At 40.6% G+C, this 23709-nt stretch overlaps 1 protein-coding gene across 1 annotated transcript in view; it reads left to right on the top strand.

Annotated features, from left to right (window-relative positions):
- Nucleotides 1-23709, top strand: part of Necab1 (N-terminal EF-hand calcium binding protein 1) — a 204386-nt gene that overhangs the window by 176781 nt on the left and 3896 nt on the right. The window contains exons 8-12 of the mRNA XM_021160280.2: nucleotides 1938-2014; nucleotides 5041-5094; nucleotides 13927-14039; nucleotides 20157-20234; nucleotides 22344-22435. Coding sequence (XP_021015939.1) covers nucleotides 1938-2014; nucleotides 5041-5094; nucleotides 13927-14039; nucleotides 20157-20234; nucleotides 22344-22435 — 414 coding nt within the window. The remainder of the gene's footprint in view (nucleotides 1-1937; nucleotides 2015-5040; nucleotides 5095-13926; nucleotides 14040-20156; nucleotides 20235-22343; nucleotides 22436-23709) is intronic.

Consider the following 23709-nt stretch of genomic DNA (forward strand, 5'->3'; position numbering starts at 1 on the left):
GAAGGGACCCTGATATAGCTGTCTTGTATGAGGCTATGTCCGTGCCTGGCAAATACAGTAGATGCTCACAGTCATCTGTAGGATGGAACACAGGGCCCCCAATGGAGGAGCTAGAGAAAGCACTCAAGGAGCTGAAGAGGTCCGCAACCCTATAGGTGGAATAACAATATGAACTAACCAGTACCCCCAGATTTCATGTCTCTAGCTGCATATGTAGCAGAAGATGGCCTAGTCAGCCATCATTGGGAAGAGAGGCCCCTTGGTATTGCAAACTTTATATGCCCCAGTACAGGGGAATGCCAGGGCCAAGAAGTGGGAGTGGGTGTGTAGGGGAGCAGGGTGGGGGGGGGGGGTTTAGGGAACTTTCGGGGTAGCATTTGAAATGTAAATAAAGAAAATATCTAATAAAAAAAAAAGAAGTTAGGATGCCCATTTAAGGTCTCAGACCATAATAACTTCCTTTACCTCTTTCTATAAAAATAGTTACAATGATATTAAAAGCAGAGTTTATACAATGTTTAAAGTGGAATTTTCTTTATAGTCCAGAGAATGATCTATAACAGCTATATTTTGGATTTCAAATGAACGAGCTTATCACGTAAATTACAAACCAAAGCAAAAGAATAAGGAGAGAGAAGGGGGGAGAGAAGAGACAGAGATGAAGGTGAGGAGAGGGTAAGAGAGGGAGTATTATTAAAATGAGATCTTAAAGCATCTTACAGAAATTGACTGAGGAAGCCCTGTAAAGGCAGCCAGCTGGGTTTGCTCAGGGATAGCCCCAGCAGAGTCTCCCCCTTTGGTGAGGCTTCCAAGAAAAAGAACAAATAGCAACCTCTAAAGATGAGGTCATCAAGTTGGAAAGCTGAGGCAGTCAAGAGGAGTTCACAATTGAACTTTCTTTTCATGGATATGCTTCCTGTGTCTGAAGTTCTGGCTTCTCTTTTTCACTACAGGCACTTGTATATCATGGGGAGAACAATAATAGCACTTGTTGGCAATGCTTTACCTGCTAGCACCTCTCTGGGGCATAATGTGTTTACACTTGAGTTGTTCTGTTGTTCTAGTTCCTCCCTGCTGCAAAGTTAGAGAGCCTGCCCATCCCCAGACAAGGAGCCTTGGAGACACTTTGAGACAAATGTACTTGGGGCTGAAATGAGGAGGGAGGGCAATCCTACTGCTAAAGCCACTGCTCAGTGAGCTGAAACAGCACATGGCATTTTACCTGTGTGACATATATTACATGGTACCAGACATGCAGATCTGTATCTGTGTACATATATATCTACATTTATACATATTTCCACATGAAGTACATATGCATAAAAAATCCATAGGTAGATAGATAGATAGATAGATAGATAGATAGATAGATAGATAGATAGATAGATAGATAGATAGAGTAAATTTCATATACATAAATATAGAATATAGAACAGGCTCTAGTTTGTACGCTAAGCCATGACTAAAGTGCCCATGTAGTCCCAGGTTAGTCAGTGGGAAAGGGAACACCAGCTACCTTGCTATTACACTACTTTTGCATCACAGCTCCATATCAAAGGACTGATTTTATCTGTCCTGCCTTACAGATGAGTTTAGAATTAGGACTTTCTTTCTTTTCCCGAAGAAAAGTGTCTTATCAGATTGTAAAGAAGGGCTCAGCAAAATCTGTTCTCTCAAGCGTCACAGGGCAGTACGGTACACAGTATTTTTTTTTTTAAGAAGAAACTTTTTAAAGGAGCAGGAAAGGCTTGTAAATGAAGCAGTGATGCAGCGATTTCTGAGAGTTGGGTACTTAGAAATCACTCGTGGGATACATTTTTAGGGATGTGTTTAAAAGCTGGCAGCACTGCATTCTTCCTTCAGGGTGGAAGGATAGGTAACTAAGCACTCAGCATTCTTAGAAATTTAACATGCTGCCTTTGTGATTTCTTGCCAAGCATTGTTAGAAGAAGACAACCAGTGGATGACCCAGATAAACAGACTCCAGAAATTAATTGATAGACTGGAAAAGAAGGTAGGTTCTCTCTCTCTCTCTCTCTCTCTCTCTCTCTCTCTCTCTCTCTCTCTCTCTCTCTCTCTCTCTTCTTCCCTCACTCCCTCCCTTCTTCCCTTTCCCCCTCTCTCCTGATCCAGTTTCCTCACTTCCTGAATATTCATCCATGGCTTCCCCATGGATAGAATAATGTTCAATGTCTAATTGACTCTCTGGATGTCTGGTAGCTACAAGGCCTTGTTTTCTGATTGGTTATTTGATTGCTTGTTAAAATAAATAGGAAAGCTCAGTTACATTTAAAATAAGGTCCAGGGCTAGTAATTAAATAAACTCTCTGGATTATGCTTGAATGATGCTAATCAATCTCATAAAGACATACAAGTGAAGTCTTGCAAATCTTTAATTTAGGGACCAGGGTTATTCTTTGCTCAACTTCTAGAGATTAACATACTAACTGATAGTTTTAGTGTTAAGCCTTCCTAGTAGGCAAGACCTCCATTGTATGTTCCTAAGTAACATATCATTTTGGTTTGGTTTGGTTTGGTTTGGTTTGGTTTGGTTTGGTTTGGTTTGGTTTGGTTTTTAGACAGGGTTTCTCAATGTAGCCCTTGACTTACTTTATAGGTCAGGTCTTACAGCGAGCACCATGAAAGTGAAAACTCAAGGCCTAAAGATGGACAAGGTTGCTGGAAACAGTATTCTCTCTGTACAAGAATAGCCAAGTCAGAGGGAAGCAACCTTGGATAGCTCCAGTCTTTCAGCCAGGGCATCTTAGTTGACATTGGTCTCCTACTGTAGCGAATACATGAACTATAAACATGTCGCAAGTCAACTTTCCTCTTTCCTTTTATAATAACTGAATTGTCAACTGGGACTAAAGGAAAACTAGTGCCATGAATATTGGTTTTCTGATGTTGGAAGTCCTGGAAATCGATAAGGGTTCCTGTGTTAAATAAGTTTAGATTCTTTTGTAGAACAATTATCTCTTTTTGAAGTGGTTTTGAAGTTCCAAGAAAAACTGTCTCTTCTTGGTATATGAAATGTGTACAGTTTTTTTTTTCTGAAATGGTTTAAACTTTAGTAATACCTTTCTTCCCGTTTTAAATCAAAGTATTGTCACATCCTTTTCTTTCCTGGACTTTTGTCTCTCTCTCTCCTCCTATGAAATGGTTTTATTGTAAGAGCAGCATCCAAGAGACTTGCTGAAAGCCTGGGCCTCCGGCTGTGTGGTGCTCAGCGTGAGCTGCCTTAACGAGTGGTGGAGCAGTATGGGTTCCGTCTTCTTGTGTGACTTTTTCTGTACTGTGCTGAATTAGGTTTCCAGAGAAAACTATCCAATTGCCAAGCCGTGGCTAAGTGCATGCCATTTCACCACTGACTCCCTTGTTTCCTGTGGTTGTTAGCCTTGGGTTTGATCTCCCTGTTAAAAGGAAGTGTACCTGAGGCAGAGCATACATTCCCCCCTACCCCGTCTCCTAAGTATTTGCGATAATCCTTCCTAGCCTATAAACTAGACATAATTCCATTCAAGGGGTTGGAGGTTAATAATATTTGTGATTCCTACCGGTTTTTCAGGTTTGGTTCTGTCCTTCCTTGCCTTCATGAATAATAGTGAATAATGAATGGAATGTGCTGAAGTTTAACCATGCTATGCTTGAATCTATACAAAATACCTTCAGGGCCAGAGGTAGGGGAGTGGCTCTTGGTGTAAATGTTCACCATGCAAGGATGAGAGCCTCAGTTCAAATACCCAGATCCATGGGTGCCAGGAACACTCATCTGGAACGCCATCATTCAGACACAATTTAATTCGGCAGTGGATACCTACTGTGTGCCTAGCAGCATCTGGTAATAGCAGTCCAGAAATACTTGTACAGGCAAATCTATTTGGTCTCTAAAAAGACAGACAAAAATATGTGAAAGAATCTAAGAAACAAAGATCAGATCACGAACTTCAGCTGAACTCCAGAAACCAGCAATGCTAGTGGATGGAAAGGTTACATACTTAAAGAAAGTGGTCTGAGAAAGTCTGTGTAAAGGATGCTACATCAAAACTGGGTGTGAAAAACATACACTATGGAGTGCACATGACTGTACACAGATGTGTGCACACACAGACACAGAGAGAGAGAGAAACAGAGAGAGACACACACATACACAGAGAGAGAGAGAAACAGAGACACACACATACACACAGAGAGAAACAGAGAGAGACACACACATACACACAGAGAGAGAAACAGAGAGAGACACACACATACACAGAGAGAGAGAGAGAGAGGGAGAGAGAGAGAGATTTTTATTGGATATTGTCTTTATTTACATTTCAGGTGTTATCCCCTTTCCTGGTTCCCCCACCCTCCTCCCCCTGCTTCTATGAGTGTCTTCTCCCACCCACTCACCACCTCCCACCTCTCCACCCTGGCATTCCCCTGCACTGGGGCATCAAACCTTCACAGGACCAAGGGCCTCTCTTCCCATTGATGCCCAACAAGACCATCTCTGAGAGAGAAAATTTTAAGTTTAAATAAAAATCTTTATTGTATTTTAACAAATATTAATAGTATTTTTCATTTACTTTTCAATTCACCAATTTTAGTAAAGAAAAACTTGTGCTGGAATATTAAAAAATATTTACAATAGACAAATATCTATAATGGCCTCCCAAGGAAGGGAAGGATGTGGTAACAGTTACAATAAAGGCAGTCTATCTGTTAAGCTTGTCATGCTAACTTATTCGTCCTCTGAATGCATTTCTAGTCTGCCTCCCTCCAGTCTTTGATGGCATCAGTGAGGTGAACAGCAGTAACAACTTGGACATATCATAAATACCTCCTTAGAATTGACTTTTAATTATGGTACAGTATCTCTTTACTAGAACAGCTCAATTTTAAAATGAGAATTGGTTCATCTCCTTTCAAATACCAAGGTTCTTTGGGCTTGATATTAGCTATGAAACATAGCTACCATATGGTCTTATGCTGATTGATTTTGTTATATAATTGGCATCTTTTCTTTTTCTCTGCCTTTACTTCCTCTGACTGAAGGATCTGAAACTTGAACCCCTGGAAGAAGAAATTATTGAAGAGAACACTAAACCTGTGAGTGGTTTCCATCTCAAATTTCCAGAAACACTTTGAAGACAAAACTTACTTTCCTCAAAGTCTATACTTCAGTGATAAGTTGAAACATAACTAATGAGAGACACATTTCACGTCTTCTAGATTTACCATGGCATTTATTATCACATATATCACGTGTTGCTTCCAACAAGAATGAAAATTTCATGGCATGCAAAAATCATTAAAATAAATTCACCATTAGTTACTAGTTACTAAACTCCAGGAACACAGCACATATAGAGATCTTAGAACAATCTCAGCAATTTTCCAAATAAGCTCCTTTGCTCTTTGCTTAAAGGTCTTATTCATTTTGCTTGGCTAACGTGGATTTGTGGGGACTGAATGCTTCACAGTAAGCACCAGTTGCCCATGTGAATGAACTTGTCATGTACAAGGTGCAAAATGAAGTTTTTATACACATTTGAGATAGTGAGTTATTGAATCATTGAATATGATGGGCAGAGAATGATACCATTCAGATGTTATCATAAAGGCATTTTGTAAACACCACTAGGCTGATTGCAGTACAGACCTAATGAAACCTAGTCATGTATATCACCGTATGTCAAGCATTTAGTTTAAATCTGGGGTCTGTGAAATACTAAGAGATCAAATCATTGATGTTCAAGATAGCCACATGGGGGTATACTATCATTAACCTCATTTCATAGATGAACAAAGTAAGGTGCAAAGAGATTTAAGTTTACAGCCGAACTGCATAAGTCCAATACTGAATTTACAGTCACACTCGACATGCTAATAACACTATCAATGCAGTATCTCTTGGTTTTCTTGATGTAACTAAGCAGCAGATTCCGACAATAATCACACCAGGCAATAGGTCTCACGTGGGAGGTTTGTTAAGGGAGGGGAGAGGGGGACACAGAGACTGCATCTAGGAGGAGGAAGGGCAGAAGGGATAGGGGGAGGAAAAATGTGCCTTTTTAATTGGGCAGTGAGGCACATGCTCAGGAGGATTTGCGATGGAGGAGCCAATGAGAATGTGTAGAGTCTGGGAAGCTAGTGGTGAGATGTCTTATCACCAAGACCCTCGAGGCTGGCCAGGAATGTGCCTGACTGCTAACAGTGTCACGGGGCCCCCCTGGACTGGCCAGGGAGGTGCCTGATTACTAACATTTCTCACCAATGCAGTAGAGGTGCTTATTGCTAGCAAGGCTGTGGATTAACAGGTGTTTTTTGTTTGTTTGTTTGTTTGTTCATGAAATTTTTCCATCATGAGAATCGATTAGAGTATTCAGCAGGCTTGTTCAAACATAGAAAATCTGGACATTATTATATCTAACTTTCTGAGCACTGAACCATTACATTATGATAAATTCAAGATGTCCTATCTATCTATCTATCTATCTATCTATCTATCTATCTATCTATCCTAAAACCCATTTTCTCCCATCATTACAAAGTAAGAGAAGTAAGATATTACAGACAAAATCTTTAATTTACTGCTCTAGTTGGTAGTGAGAACCTGGGAAAGAAGGGCTAAAACTGAAGCAGACTAAAGTCTCATCCAAAAGCCAAGTATATTCAGAGCATCAAGCAATTTATATACTCTGAAAAATAAAAGAGTCAACTAAGTAAAGTGTACAATCACAAGGACAAGCTTCACGGGGCAAAAACATGTTTTTTCCATAGAGGCATATGTATAAAGACAGCTGAAGTAAGCTCACTCCTGCCTGCTACACAGAGGGGAGCAGAAAAGCACATTCAAGAATTGTTCTGTGATTTGAAAAACTGAGGTCTCCAGACTCTTGTGTTGTTTTCTTGTTGGTTGTTGTTGTTGTAGTTTTTTACAAGCACTCAAAATTTCTCAGATGATTCCATTCTTGAGACTATATATTCACCCTTGATTTTATAATGCAAGCAGCACCATTTCCATCTTATGTATCCAAAGTTAAGAAGAACAAATGACTTGTTTAAGGACTCATAGCCAGTAAGAGTGAAGCCAATTCAAAAGATACTTATACTACTTGCTCTTGAGAAATAAAGAAGAGAGGGAAAGACAACAGAAACCAAGGAAAACTTCACACCTGTCCAGTACTAGAGTTTTAGGGGGTACTGCAAATCTAGAATGAGTATAGAATTCATTAAAGAAAATTCACTAACAGTCACTTGCTAAAAGCAAAAGTATCCTTCATTATAATCAGTCCACCAAAAACAAAAAGCTGAAGGACCGGACCATCTATGTATCAGTCTGATGAAAAGGACCAGCAATACATTTGTGAATACTATTTGTCAGAAAGCAGATGGCAAAGAAACAGTTCTTTAAATTAGAATCAGTAATTTGATAAAGGATATTATAGAAAAGTATATCTTCATAAAAAAAAAGCATGATCTAATATACAGGAACAAAAACTAAAAGCCAAAGGAGATAGCAAACACCAAAAATAAAAATGAAAAAAGTAAAAAAAAGAAAGCCTTCTAAATCTACATGTTCAAAGCTCACATGAACGCACAGAGATTGAAGCAGCATTCACAGGGCCTGTACCAGTCTGTAACAGGTTCTCCTTGCTTATACTATGGCTTCCAGTTCAACATTTTAAATGGAATTTCTAAGAATGTGAATAAGCTGGTCTCTGATTTGTTCCTTCCTTTGGACACTTTTCCTTCTGTTTGTCCAACTCCAATATGATAGTTTTTGTTTTATCTTATTACATTTTATTTTGTCATATTATTATCATCTCTTAGAAAATTGCTTTCTACTGAGAGACAGAAAGGGGGTGAATTCAGATGGGAAAGGAGGTGGGGAGGAACTGGGAGGAGTGGAGAGGGACTGTTATCAGGAGATATTATGTGATTTAGAAAAGAAAAACTATGTTCAGTAAAAGGAAAAAAGAAAGGTGGAAATAAAGATGTAGTTACAATGTAAAAGAAGAGACTTCTGAGGACATATACCAGGTACAATTGTAATGAGTAGGGCACGGTCAGCTGAACAGGCAACAGATGTTTATTCTAAGTGTCACCTAAATATCCATAACTTGAAACAATAGCCACAACTTTATGAGTAGGTAATTTAGGTGGGATCAGTGGCATGGGTCTTGGGACTCTGTAGCTTCGTATAGGTGTCTAAGGCCAGTGGCGCATCAGCTTCACTGGTATTGGACAAGCCATTCACACATATAGAAGTTCAGAGCTGCTCCTTGTGGGCTTAGTTCACAGTATACCATCTATTTTTATGCAGCAAGTTGTTTTGAAATTGGACCTTCCCCATTTGTTTAAGTAGCTCTGCAGTTCTTAACTGCGGGATCACCTATCAAATATCTACGTTATGATTTATAACAGGAGCAAAATTTCAGTTATGAAGTTGCAACGAAATAATCCTATGGTTGAAGGTCACCACAACATGAGGAACTGTATTAAAAGGCCACAGCCTTAGAAAGGTTGAGGACGGCTGCTCTCGTCTGTAGCTGTGGTCACACACAAGATCACATTTGAGTAGTTGCAACAGGAACACATACATAAAGCCTGAAATATTCACTGTGCGTTTACAGAAAACCTTTACAGGTCTTGTTTATATGGCAATCTCAGGGACAAGAGAGAGGAAAAAGATGAAACTAATGGTTCCTTGCGTCCTTATTTGACATTGTAATGCAGCCACCTCTACAGCATTCCATTAGCCAAAGCCAGTTAGAAAGCTCAACCAGGTCCCTGGTGAGAGAATCAAAACCTGGAACTTTGTGGGAAGAAAAAAAAGTTACATTCCAGGGGCCTGTAGTTCTGGAGTAGTGAGGGTCTTTGGCTGATTCCAGTGTTCATCCTACTGCATCATGTAAGCACTGCTTTCAAACAAAGTATTCTAGAGAAACAGGTGCATGCAGGTCTAGAGTTCACACCTATAGCTAAGATAGCCCCTGAGAGATGACTGACCCAGCAGGACTTGCAGATGTCTATGAAGGAACATGTCCATCTCCATGTAGTCAGAAATAATTCTATTGCATTATTAATATTAAAGCAATTTCCTGGGAGAGCCATACAAAGAGCTGAGTGTCCATCCAGAATCTTGGGAGATCGTCACCGGTTTGCTTCCTCTCATTCTTGATCTCTGACCCCGAACGTTGGATTGTTGAACTCAAGATGGCTGTTACGGGAAAAATGGATCAACTCTATAAGATTGTTCCAATACTATTTTTAAAATGTTGTTTTTCCAGTATAAAGTCCACACAGTGATTCAGGGCCCATATTCTTTCATCCCTTGTTCCCAAGATAGGTTTTCCTCCTACCAACGGAAAAACGAAATAAACAAACAAAAACGAAAAATATGATGGCTCATATCCTTCAATAACTTTAAGCTCAAATGTGGTACCTAGGAATTCTGTTTGAATCTTTCAATTAAAAAAAAAAAGGCAACAAGTGATTGTGTGCAGGGGAGGATGTTACTGAAAGTCTCAGAGTCTGCCTGGAAAACAAGGAATGAGCACTGAGGGTCTGACCATCTAATCTGCATGGGCACCTCGTTTAGAACAACATATGCAGACCTCTCTTACAAGGGATCCTCCAAAGCTCTCTATAGTTACTGCCCGGTTTAAATATGCTTAGCTCATGGGAAGTGGCACTATTAGGAGGTGTGGCCTTGTTGGAGTAGATGTAGCCTTATAGGAGGAAGGGTGCCACTGTGTAGGGAAAGCCTTAAGGGTTGTTTTTGTTTTTGTTTTGTTTGGAAAATGCCCAGTGTGGAAGACATCCTCCTCTGCTTGCCTGCAGAAGACAGTCTCCTTCTGGCTGCCTTCGAATCAAAATACGGAACTCTCAGCTCCTTCTCCAGCACCATGTCTGCCTGCAGGCTGCCATGCTTCTTGCCATGATGATAGTGAACTGAACCTCTGAAACTCTAAGCTAGCCCAAATTAAATATTTGCCTTTAAAAGAGTTGCCTTGGTCATAGTGTCTCTTCACAGCAATAAAACTCTAATTAAGACAATGCCTTAGTTCACAATCTCGGATCTATGCATATTATTAAGTCCTCTTTGTTAGGAATTGTTCTATGGAGGTCTGACAAACATGAGTTGTAGATAAAGTGAACTAAAAGGAAATAGAGAGACAGAAAGACAAAGACAGAAAGGCAGAGATCAAACCAGGCCATAAAGGCATAAATAGGGTGGGTGGATGAGAAGCACACATCCTTCACTGCTTGATGGCAACAATGAATTCAAGCTGAGAGACACTTTTCAGCTAGGAAATTCTATGATTAGACACTGAGTCTCAGTTCCTGGAATAGCCTTGCAGCCCAATTGTTTCTGTGAAAAATGTTTCCTGGGTCATTAACCTCTGTGATCATCTGTAAAAGCCAACTGAAGAGCATCCCCTTCCTGGGGAACTGGGCTGGAATATACTATTCATAGCCTGTTGAGTGTTCCTATATTCTTGTCCACAATGTATTGTCAAATGTAGTTCTAAGAGCAAAACAGCTGAAGAGTTTAATATGTCGTTGTCAATGCAGTGCGGTTTCTCACGAATCTGTTAGACTTCTTAACAACTTATATATAGTCAACTTCATGTGTGCACTAGTATCATTACCTAGAGATAGATTTTAGTCCTATTATTTTGCTAAGCCATTTAAAGGCAAGAAGTGGTGCGTGTGTGTGTGTGTGTGTGTGCATGCGTGTGGCACTGGGGATTGAACTAGGATTTGTGCATGCTAGGCCAGCGCTCTACTATGAAACGTAGCCCTAGAAGTCAGTCTTTATCCATCACTGCAACTCAGAACTCAGCATGTAGTATTTACTAACATAAAATTAAAAAGCATATGTTGGTATGCTAGTTACTGCTGGGAAGACACACTATGACCTAGTCAACTTTTATAAAAGAAAGCATTTCATTGGGGGCTGGCTTACAGTTTTAGAGTCTTATTCCATTATCATCATGGCGGGGAGCCTGGCTGCATGCATCGCGGCATACGTGGTGCTGAAACAGTAGCTGAGAACCATGTCCTGATCTGCAAGTCAGTCAAGAGGGTGGGGGGAGAAGGAGAGAGGCAGGGAGGGGAGAGGCTGATTGGTCAAAGCTCTTCCCCAGTGACACACTTCCTCCAACAATGTCACACACTATTTCAGTAAAGACACATTTTCTACCCCTAATTCTGTCAAATAGGACCACTTCCCTTGGTGACGTTATATGAGCCTAGGGGCAATTCTTATTCAAACCACCACAAGTATAGTTTCTACAATGCAATCAGTGTTTGACAAATAACAGCTATTTAACAAGCACTGCGAAATTGAATGGAATAGGGAACAGAAGATCAGGGGTTGAACTGTGGTCTCTATGCTACATGATTAACAGTATTGGACAAGTTTTGCTTGTATTCCATGTAATTCTGGTGAGTTGTCTTTTAAATTTGATTTTGCATTTTTGTGAGGCTATGTTCATACTTTCTGAATTTTTCTCTCAATCCAGAGACCTATAGTTCCATGAAAGGCACACAGGCAGAGCTCTAGGGAAGTCTTTAAACTATAATTGTTATAATGGTAATGAGATTTGTTGGGGGAAGCAGTTAGTACCCAACCCATTGTGAACTATTAAGTGGGTGAATTAGCAAAATTTTTTGTTGCTGTGGCAAAATATTTGACAAAAGCAACTTAAGGAATAGTAAGAAAGACCTTACTACTAAGTTGGCCTTTGAAGGTACACTGCACCATAGCAGAGAAGCAAGCAGCAGGACTTAGAGGCGGCTGGTTATATTGTATCCACATCGGGAAGCAGAGACTAAATGTTGGTGCTCAGCTTGCTTTCACCTTATTCAGAACAGGACCACAGCTCAGAGAATGATGTCCACTACAGTTAAGCTAGGTCCTTCCAGCTAAGTTAACCCAATACAGAAACTCCTTCACTGATCATACACAGAGGTTTGTCTCTTAGGTGATTCTAGATCTGGCCAAGTTGTTGGTATCAAACATCACACAGGGTTACGGCATTCTGAATACTGTAATGTTAAATACTGGCCCCCAAGGTCTGGTGGCTCTCAGGAACAAGGAGATCCTCACATAAACCAAGTGATGCTGTGTAGCTGTTGTAGCCCCCTAATTACTGATGCTAACTCTCTGTGGTTAATTGTCCTGCTTCTTGGATGCTTCACCAAAGAGACTACAATGTTGTAGACAGTTTGCCTCTGCATATTTTCCTGCAGAAGTCCTGTCCCTTCTGTGGCAAGCACAGTATGCAGGCAGCTGGTTTCTGCACTGTGTCCCCCTGCAGCAAACCCAGGGCTCCCTCCCCCTCTCTAGCCACTCTGAGGAAACCCAGGTGAACCCCCCTTAGTAAAACACCCAGAGGAGCCAGATGCTAGCTTGAGCTGGACTCCCTGCCTCTGTGAATCTAGCCCTCCCTCTGAGAGCTCTCTAGGTGCTTGTCCTTGAGACCTTAGAGAAATAAATTCAAAGAAGATTAAGGCCCCACATTTAAATCATGGAGAAAAGGTAATCAAAGGTCACAGATAGTTATGCCCAGCCATAAAATTAGTCCCTGATAACCCCACAACAGACACCCATTTATCCCCCTCCCAGCTTCAGTTCTGTCCCACAAAATGACTACAGCCCTCCACTCCCCTTTTCCCAGAGCATTCAGGGGATTCCTAACTCTACTGTATATGAACCCAGTGTTTGACAGACTCAGCATCCATCGCATGCCAGCGTTTACCCTGTGAGTGTGGGGCATGTGATCCAAGTCAACACTTGAAACACTAAAAAGACTTTTTCGCAAGTTGCAGCGGAATTCACAATTCTTGGGCTCGTCTGGGTTTCTCATGGACTCAGGGCTTAACATAAGCTTGCTCCCCAAGTTATCCCTGATTGGTCAATAAAGATGCCTACAGCCCATAACTGGACAGAAGAGAAGTAGGTAGGACTTCAGTTCCCAGGCTTGGAGTCTGAGGCAGGACCACTCTGAGGAAGAGAAGATGCCATGTGGTAAGGGATCCTAAGAACTGTCCATGAGGGCTGGCCAGTTGGAATAAGTAGCCCAAGCCGAACATGGCAAGTCATATCTTGGGTTTACTTACAGGGAATTAGACAAAATAGCCATGGAGGCTTGATAGCTGCCCAGCACTAGTGCTGTTAAAGCTTATTGTAAATATGAAAGTTTTGTGTCTTTTATGTGGGAACTGAATTATCTAAGGCAGATTAGAAACCCCCAATTAATATTAATATTTGCCACAATACCTTTTAAATCACTGGTGAAGCATTAGAAATGCATCAGTAAGCTCACATTTTTTTTTTGTTTGTTTGTTTTTGTTTTTGTTTTTCGAGACAGGGTTTCTCTGTGTAGCCCTGGCTGTCCTGGCACTCACTTTGTAGACCAGGCTGGCCTCCAACTCAGAAATCCGCCTGCCTCTGCCTCCCGAGTGCTGGGATTAAAGGCGTGCGCCACCACGCCAGGCTAGTAAACTCACATTTTTAAAAAGCAAATTTGTAGTAACCACCCATTATCTGATGTCACAAAATATCCAAGAAACTGAGCTATGCAGAGAACCATAGAAGTTCTCTTTAAAACTTAGCAGCTTTGTGGCAGTGGCAACGACTGCCCCATCAAATGCACTTCGGGAAGTTTTAAGATGCTGGTGCCTATGTTCTGCTACCTCTGCCCCACAGAGAGGTGATGCTGAAATCTTTGTGATTCTAATTGGCTGTCTTGCTTTGAAAGAGGCTCTGTCTCTTGCAGAGGGCACTTTGTTTAGCTTCCGTTGCTACAAAGTTTCAGGCTTCTGTATTACTTCAGGTTGGGAATAGTTGCATCTTTCCCCAGTTGTTTCTGGCTGGCAGGCCTGGGGTTGGTTGTGAGACAATAACCTCCCTTTCCTTCTCAGCACATCATGCTTGTGCAGCGCCAGATGTCTGTGACAGAAGAGGATCTGGAAGAATTCCAGCTTGCTCTGAAGCACTATGTGGAGAGTGCTTCCGCTCAAAGTGGATGCCTGCGGTGAGTGCTCAGATGCAAGTCAGCCCCTCCCCAACTACCAGCCCCTACCCCACTACACTCTTGGCAAAAGTGGGAGGTTTGATGAGGGGGGAGGTTCTAGAGCATTCTTCAATATGAGGTCCTAGCTAGAGCAATAAGACAATTAAAGGAGATCAAGGGGATACACATTGGAGAAGAAGAACTCAAAAGTATCACTATTTGCAGATATGATAGTGTATACACAAGTGACCCCAAAACTTCCACCAGAGAAATTATCCAGCTGATAAACACCTTCAGTAAAGTGGCTGGACACAAAATTAACTCAGAAAAACCAGTAGCCTTTCTTTATATAGGCATTTTCAAATCCTCCTGTTAAATTCTGTAGAGCCATCCAGCCATCTAGGTTATGACATTTGCAGAGTTTAGCAGGATATTTTCTGTTTGATCCTTGAACTAGAGTTGATTTAATCATTTGGCACACCGAGGGAAATAAAATGGAAATAAACCGTGAATGAGAAAGGTTTCAAATAGATTGAAATCTCCCCCTTTTGCACACAGCAACCAGCACTCATTGAAAATCATCTTTGTAGAGAAGGCTTTCACTCATGGGGGTCTGGCTTTGATTGCCCTGTGGACTAATGACCATTTCTGCCATTGTGGGAATAGAAGGACTCTCCAAAATTATGCTCTCAGACCATGATTATTTCACAGAAGCAGCGGCAGCATTTATTTTCTCTCTTCACTTCATAGCTTCCTCTCAGCTGTTATGTAAAGAGTAATAGAATATGCTAAACTGCATCTGTAGTTTCTTGATACGACTGGTCCCATAAATCAGTATGTGCATCATTTTCCACAAACAATGGTAGAATTCCTGCCATGGGAACTCTGCAGTGCCCCTCCAAGGAATATCCTGTCGAATGTTAGCTCTTTGTCTAGAGTTTATGCTTACCCTGCCTTCAGACACAGAAACCCATACACACAGTCATCTGTCCATAATCCAGCAGTATGTGTTGCTTCTTAACATGCCTCAGACCTGGCCAGGCTGCTCCTTAAATATCCACTCAGCTGCTCTCTCATGCTGTCAGATGTCCACAGCACAGGCTCAAACTCACCTGTGTTCATAAAACTTCCACAACATATACCCCTTCCGGTGAAGTTATTTCAACGGCATTCCCTAATGGTCTTTAAACATTAGCAGATGTGTGTTTGTGTGATGTACAACTGTCTGTATAGAAACACATGCATTATGTCTGTGTTCTGCTCTTCTTCCTGATGGTTAATTAATTTTTTATTTATGGTGAAACCTACCTATCAGGTCTTGGGGAAAAAAGCTAGAATGAAACAGGAATTAAAGCCAGGGATACAGAGCCTTGTGCCTTGGGCAATCTCACTGACTGTGAACCTCAATTTTCATCATCAAGAACCTCATGGAGGCAGACATGCTCACACAGGCCTGTGGTCCCAGCTCCTTGAGACAGGAAGATAACAAGCTGAGGCATTGCCGAGGTGACAGAATGAGTTCAAGTCCAACCTGGGCAATTTTTAGTGAGACCTTCTCTCAAACACAGAAAGTATTATGAATGTACTTCAGAGGTAGAACACTTGACTAGCATGTATTAGCCCCTGGATTCTGTTGCGCTCACCTTGTCCAGCAAGAAAAGACGCAACACGGTCGGATTCTTCTCAACAGCTTTCTTTATTTCAGGAACACCTCCATGCTACTGGGGAACTCCAGAAACCCCGGGAGGACTGCCTATATCCACCCCAGCACTGGGGAGAGTCCTCCTGGGATTCATCAGTCTGTCGGCCCCTTTGATATGTAACACCCGCTCGGGAGGGGTTGGCGCCAGATTCCGGCTGGCGCCTGCGCAATGACGTTGTTTACGCGCCGGTGTACCGGAGGTCGGCGCCATCTTTTAGGCGTGCGGCTGCCTACTGGATTCAATCCCTAGTACACACACACACACACACACACACTTCTCATGAAATGCTTATATGTAACGTTTATGTATGAACTACCCAACAGTATCTTCCATCCACTGAGGACTGAAATGTGAGCTGGAGTCACCAATGCCTTCTTCCTGGCTGCTCTCCCATCTCTGTAGTATGGGCATCACTAACTCCTCACAACCTCCCAGTGTGGCCTTTGGAACAGACACTAGGAAAGGCTGCACTTCCTTGATTGCTATTCTACTTTGTGTCAGGGTCATAAAAGCACAAATAAAAGCATTTTTACTCTTGGAAGAATCAGAGATTTGCCAAGGCAGAGGTGTATATAGTTTTTCAAAGCCTACTCATTTAAAAATAAAACTGCTTCAAAACTACAGAAAGGCACCTATGCAATTGAAGAAGGTTGAACTCAGTAAATGCTTTGTAAACTGACAAAGATAGAAAGAAGAAAAGTCTGTGTCAAATTCCCATGCTGGTTAGATGTTTTATATTCATTAAAAAGGTACAAAAGTTTTTAAGATTCTGAAACACTATTTTCGAATGCTGTGGAACCTAAGGGACCTGCTGTGGGTGGGTCAGAGGGTTAGTAAACCTGTGATGCTTGGTGCAGACCGTGCGGAATCAGGAAGAACTGTTCCTGCTGTGCGCGGAGGCGAAGAGAGGAGAAAATCCTTTTCCTGAAGGATAGACGTGCAGCTTTGCCTTTTCCTTCAAACACCGCTGTGTTTCTTAGTGGACTTCATGCACTTCGTGCAGATTCTGCAGCTAATTTCTTTTGCAGGGGTTGTCAGGATGTATACAGATGTAATGAGTATCAGAAAATGACCACACGGGTGGAACACCTGTGGAAGAGACATTGCCCATTTAATTCAGTTTTTCAGATGTACAAGCTAATCAGTTATGTTCTCTATGTGTTGCTGAATCATCAAATGCCACTGATGTCAGCCATTGGGATCCCGTGTACCCTCCACAGCTGCCTAGTGCTGAGTCGGTGAAGCACTGTGAATTAGCAAGGATTCATCTCCCATAATGCTTAGCTAAGCCTCACCACACAAGACGAAGAGTGCTGCCATGGGGTGAAGCCTTAGAAGATTAGCAATTTTGCATCAATTTTCTTATTTAGTTTTCACGGGAATCATTACAGGCATATATTGCACCCAGCTTAGACAAAAAAAAAAAAAAAAAAAAAAAAAAAAAAGGGGCTCTGTTGCATTAAAAAAAAAACTTGCTCAAGATTCACTCAAAACTGCATGTTTAATCTTTCTCATCAGTACTTAAAAATAGTTGAATTAAAGATTCTTGAACTCTTTATGACTAACTGGAGGGTGGAGTACAAACACAAGATCCTTCCGGTTCCAGATATATCAGTAATAATCTTGTTAAACTCAGGCAACTGAATTAGAATTTCTTCTGAGTATTCACCAAGAAAGTAGAAGTCCGAGGACAAACAGAGGCTGGGCCAGTTGGGTCTTTAAATACTGGTGAGGGCTAACAAGGTGGCTCAGGATGTAATGGTACTTGCCATCAAGCCCAATGGCCTGAGTTCAATGAGATCTATGTGATGAAAGAAGAGAACTGATTTCCACAGCTTATCTCTGACTTCCACACACCCATCCTGGTATGCACGCTGGTACACACACACACAAACACACACACACATAATTGGAGAAAAACTCAGGCAGATCATTCATGTGAGTTGCTATATAATGATATATCATTATAAGCTGTGCACTTTCTGTGCAATTACAAATGTTCAGCAGATTTTGTAAGAGAGCAACAGTGGGATAAATGGATACACAATGTGCTCTTAGAATAGTCCTCAACACGAGACAGGAAATAGCTCCTTCCTTCAATGATTTTTATGATCAAACATTGGAAACAGAATCCTTACTCATTAAGGTAGTAGGCAAATCAAATCATATTCTTGTCCTAAAATTTGCTAGTTTTTGGTTTTTTGGTTTTTTTTTTTCATTAGAGCTAAGTGATCTCTGAGGCTCTCAGCTGCAAAATTTTTTTGGATGTGTTCATATTTCCAATGCCAGGGGCCTAGGAACCATGTCTGGATTATATTCAAAGACTCACTCTTGAGATAGCCTTAAGAACTAATGGAGCGCACTGAAGTATTATAATCACCAATCTGTAAGGATAAGATAAACTATGGTAAACAAACCCAGACCTCTGTTTGTAGAAATGTGGAGTGCCTCTCCTGTTACATCTTTTTCCCACTAGTTTGGCCCTGTGGGTTAAGCAGGGCAGGCACTCAGAGAAGAAAGAAAGCCAAGAATAAGAGGGCCTCCTCTCCATTCCTCATAGAACCATTTCACAGAGGGGTAAACTGAGATTGAGTAATGGGTTAAAGCTGGCACACTTGATGAGAGGTAGTTCTGTTAAGACATTCTTTACCCCATCACCCCATGATATCCTTCCTACCTAATCCTCTACCTCACAAGCTTGGGTATTGTGCTAATGTGAATTTCACTGGGAGGGCAAGGCTGAGGATCAAACACCTGCTACACTAGTGCTCTACCAATGGCATATGTCTTCAGTGCTTGATTATTTGAGGGATACCACACCAGTTAGCCAAGGCTAGACTCCAACTTAAGATCCTCCTGCATCTGTCTTTCAAATGCTGGAATTACTAAGTTTATAGGCCTTTCTGTGCTAGTCCAGAAAATGTAATATTTTTATAGCACAATTACTGGGCTTTTAATATAATGAGTAATATCAATAATTAGTTTGCAAGAGGCAATTAATGATGGCCTGAAATACTAGGGTGGATGTTTTAATCTTTACCCTAAAGAAAGTGGAGTTGAAATTTGCCCGATATACTATTAGGTTATATTTGAGCATTAGGGACACCTTCAAGACACTGAATAAGCTATCAGTTCTCTTCCCAGATAAACACGTATAAGCACAGTAGTTTTCAGGTCACTGCAGAGGCTTATGGGAAAAGACACAAAGCTTCCCATGAACTCCTGGGGTCAGAAAATTACAAACTCTCTGATATACTAAACTATTACCATATAGCAAACACTTATTCAGAAAAATCTTAAGTTGAACTGGCAACATTAGCATATCATGCCCAAGGGACCAAATTATATTTTTTTAAAAAACAGTACTACAAGAATAAAATAAACAAAATATCAGGATCTTTTAAAACTAAAATAGATTTCAATTCTGTTTGTGGTTACTGCCACCTGGTGGTCACAAATAGGTAAATCCTAAATCTGCATTAATTTCATTGGTACAGTCTTAAATATACTTTGAAACATTAGACTAAGAAAGATGTCATTAAGAATTGAGTTTTACATGCATCTCGGGTCTGTTTCTTCTTACACAAGCTCATGACCCTCATGACCACGTCCCTCTGTCCCGCTGTTCTGATGTTGATGTGGATCGTCCTCATCTGTGTTCTTTCTTGAATCGTCCTCATCTGTGTTCTTGCTTGCTTAACTTTTCTCTAGGCTTTATATGACAGCTGCCCTCTATTACACTCTACACTGCCATGAGCAGGATAGTTTTAAAAACAAAGAATTTTTAGTAAATTTTGGCATGAGATGTTTAGTAATATTTTCAAATGGGGGGCTGGAGAGATGCTCAGTGGTTAAGATCACTAGCTGCTCTTCTAGAGGACTTAGGTTGGATTTGAAATAGTCACGTGGTGGCTCAAAACTATTACCCTCATTTCAGGGGAATATGATATCCTTTTCTGACCTCCATGGGCACCAGGAATGAAAATGGTGCACAGATATATATAAAACACAAAATACACAACTAAGTGTTCAAAGATATTAATCTAAAACTGTATGCCAAAATAGATACCTTGAGCTATTCAGTTCTTGATAAAGCCATTTACTATTCTTCCTGGCTTAGGCTACTTTGTTTCTTATACATATAGGTAACATTGTTGTATACTACATATACAGATGAGAAGATTTGGTTGTGTGAGTGTAGTGTGTCATGGGTATGTGTGTCAGTGAATGTGTGGGCACACATGTACACCCTGGAGGCCTGAGGCTGTTGGAAGTCTTCCTTGGTTGGTCTCCACATTCTTCATTGAGGCAAACTTAGACAGTTTGCCATGAAGATCTTTCGAGTTGGTATTTATGCTTTGCCCCGAGTCATCTCCCCTACGCCTCGGTCTGCTTCTATAACTTCCACGGCCCAATCATGACTTTTCTATTTCAGTATCTCTATACAGAAGCTTTCAAATGAATCTCGCTACATGATTTATGAGTTCTGGGAGAATAGCAGTGTGTGGAACCGGTAAGTTCTGAGGAAAAAATTACTTGTTTTCTGTGTGTGGGTGTGGCAATGTACACAATGAAGCGTTTAGACTGTTGGAAAAGCAATATTTGGTGCTAGAGATGCACCAAGGACTTGAGTGTGCTGAGTAAGCACTCCATCACTGTTACATCCCAGAAGCCCTGTATGTTTATGCTCTGAAATGAAGTCCATTCAGTTGCCCAGGATGATCTTGCACTTACTCTATAACCCAGTCATGTCTTGAATTTGAAATGCTTTTGCTTCATCCTGGAGTAGCCAGAATTCCAGACCTGCACCACCGGGTCTGAGGGTTTACTTCATCTTAAAACTTGCCTTCCTTGTTACACTGAATCCTACAGTTGTCAGAATTTATTTCATATTGATCCCACCTTAAGTATTTGCATTTCACTGATGCTCTTGGTGAAACAGAATTCAACCAGTGTGGTGGTTTGAATAAATGCCCACCCCATAGACTTATGGTTTCAATGTTTGGATCATAGGAGTGGCACTATTAGGGGATGTGGTGTTGGAGAAAGTGTGTCACGGTGGGGGCAGATTTTGAGGTCTCATATGCTCAAGCTACACCCAGTGTGGCAGAAAGGCTCCTGCTGCCTGTGGATCAGAATGTAGAACTCTCAGCTCCTTCTACAGTATCATGTCTGTCTGCATGCCACCATGATAATGATGAACAAAACCTCAGACCTGCAAGCCAGTTCCATTTAAAAGTTTTCCCTTATAAGAGTTGCCATGATCATGGTGTCTGTTCACAGCAATAGAAATCTTAACACAAGAGGGCCATGGATAAGTGATTGGGCATGATGCTTCATGAACTGTATCATTTTGCTCTGTGAATATCATTTTGTTTCACTTAAACTATACACAGTGGCCAATATGTTTTTAATGTCCTTAAAACATTACCAAAAAAATACAAAAAGGAATAAAAGACATTGGAAAAACTTACAAACCAACTTTGAGAGGAAAAATGTAAAAAAAAAAATTTGATAAAGTGTGGAAAATCATGCTATCTCTTAAAAAATAAGATAAAAAGGTGGCAGAAAGCACATGGGTGCATAGAGCATGCTCCAGGGCAGTGACAGGAGCTAACATAGTTCAAACTGAGGACAGGGGGTAGTTTATAGTGCTTTGTACTTAGTGATTGTTTCATGATCTCCCACACTTTAATCAATGGTGTTTTCTTTCCTGTTCCTTTCTTGACAATTTGGAGAGAGGAAGAAATATGTTACTGTCTTTTGTCCTTAATGACTATGTTTCTAGCTACAATAAACCTAATACTGGTAGCTAGTTGGTCATCACAATTTTAGCAAAATTTAAGTGTAACTCAACTCATATACTTAAAAGTATTCCAGTGTTGTACTATGTTACAATCTAGTAATTTTACTAACAAATATGCAATTATAAATATACATGAAGGAACTTTTTATTCTATTACGTAAACAGTTCCTGGTGATTTTAGGTAGTACAGAAAATATAACTCTCACTATCAGTGTTTGGAAGTGCTAAATATGGTAATAAAGGTAAGAGAAGTCTGGGAAGTTAAACTGATTCGTATTTCACCTTACATTGTTTTTTGTGGCTTCAAGGGGCAGTCCAGGGATGCAGCCCAGTGCTTGCCTGGTGATAAATAATTGACACCTACTGTGCAGTAATGAAGACACAGTCAGTGCCAACCATAGCACTTCAGGCAGAGACCCTGACAGCAACTCCAAGCATTCTGGCCTTGTTAAAGATAGATTAAATCCCATCTCATTCTCCAACCATGGAAAATTTCAGTTCCTGTTCTTAGATGTCCTGTTCTTTACATATGGACATATCAAGTTGCTTTTCATTTGTCCATTTCTCCTGGGATTTAGCCTACCTCCCAATGTAGCATATCTTATATGCTTATCCTAAATGCCATTCATTTAAATTTTGTGACAATTACTACTCTTTAGATTCTACTAAAGTTAAATAAGCATCAAGAGCAGACTATATCTGGGCATTTAGTTCAAACCACTCCAAATCTTGACATCCAGTTGGATTTGATCTCTGCTGTACACTACCTAGGAAGGTTTTAAATACGTGCAGCTTTAACCTGCAATCATTTTGCAGCCACCTCCAGACGAATTACAGCAAGACGTTCCAAAGAAGCAACGTGGATTTCTTGGAAACTCCAGAGCTCACATCTACTATGCTAGTTCCTGGTAACTACCCTGGAGCGTGCTCCATGCTTCTACGTGCTTTGCTGCCACCACTGCCCTGTCTTATAAGACAGCATGATCCCCCACACTTAATCAGTGGTGTTTTCTGTCCTGTTCCTTCATTTTCAATTTGAGGAGGGGAAAGAAATATTTTATTGTCTTTTGCCCTTAAGGACTTTTTGTTTGTAGCTACATTAAACCGAGTGCTAGAAGTTAGTTGGTCACCACAATTTTAGTAAAATCTAAGTCAACCTATATATGTAAAAAAGTATTCAAATGCTTTCTTATTACAGTCTAGTATGCTGAATGCAATTTGAAATAAGTGATCATAGGATGGAGGTTAGAATTATGTTAGAAAAGTTCATTATAATAGTTATGAAAATGATGTTTGTAAGTGGAGAAAGAACAGGAGGAGACATGTTTGGAATGAAATTGTCTTATAAATCTGGGAAAAGCGTAAGGTTACTGAGAAAGTTCACCTGCTACCTACCCACTGACTCAGTCACTAACTATGCATATATTTACTGAGTACTATTGTGAGTTTGACGGTGGGGTTCCTGGGAAACTTAAGCTAGTCACTGGCACTGCTGGGATCCTCTTCTGACTGAGCATTTTGCTAGGAGCTAACTAACTACAGAATAAAAACATAGTCTCTAAGGATAAAGGCTATCTATCCAGTTTAAAATATATGTACATATGTCTATATGTTTTTATGTGTGTATGGAAATATATACATATTTACAAAAAGCACACATTTACATAAAACACAGTTCAAAGCACAAAATAGTTATCACTAGAAGCAACACTTGCTTTATATAGACTTAAAGAAGTTACCTTTCTCAACTTGAAGGTAGAGAGTATCTTAGATATATGGACAAAAATTTTGAGTTCCTGGAGTTTCTATAAATGGATAACAACATGGTCAAATCAGTAATAACTGACAGCTGGAACAAAAATAGCCATCATGGAGTGGTAACTGACCAAGCAGGACAGTGACCCAGGCCAGGAAGAAAAGAACCCCACCCCAGGATCCTGCTGGGATGCAACTGCAGAACCACAGTAAGATGAATTCTGAATGGAGACATGTACAAATAAGAACTGAGAATCTGAGTTTCTAAAATCGGAAAATGGCAGCTATGATGTTTAGAAAAACAAAAGTAAGATATATTTCAAGTAAGTCAAATACCATTCAGACATAAGCATAGAAACCAGCCAAAGTATATCCCTTTGAAACTCAAAAGTCAAATGATGCATGCTGAAATACAGCAATGCAGGCC

The sequence above is a fragment of the Mus caroli genome, unplaced genomic scaffold, assembly GCF_978045245.1.
Source record: "Mus caroli unplaced genomic scaffold, Mus_caroli_1 scaffold_6, whole genome shotgun sequence".
NCBI lineage: Eukaryota > Metazoa > Chordata > Mammalia > Rodentia > Muridae > Mus > Mus caroli.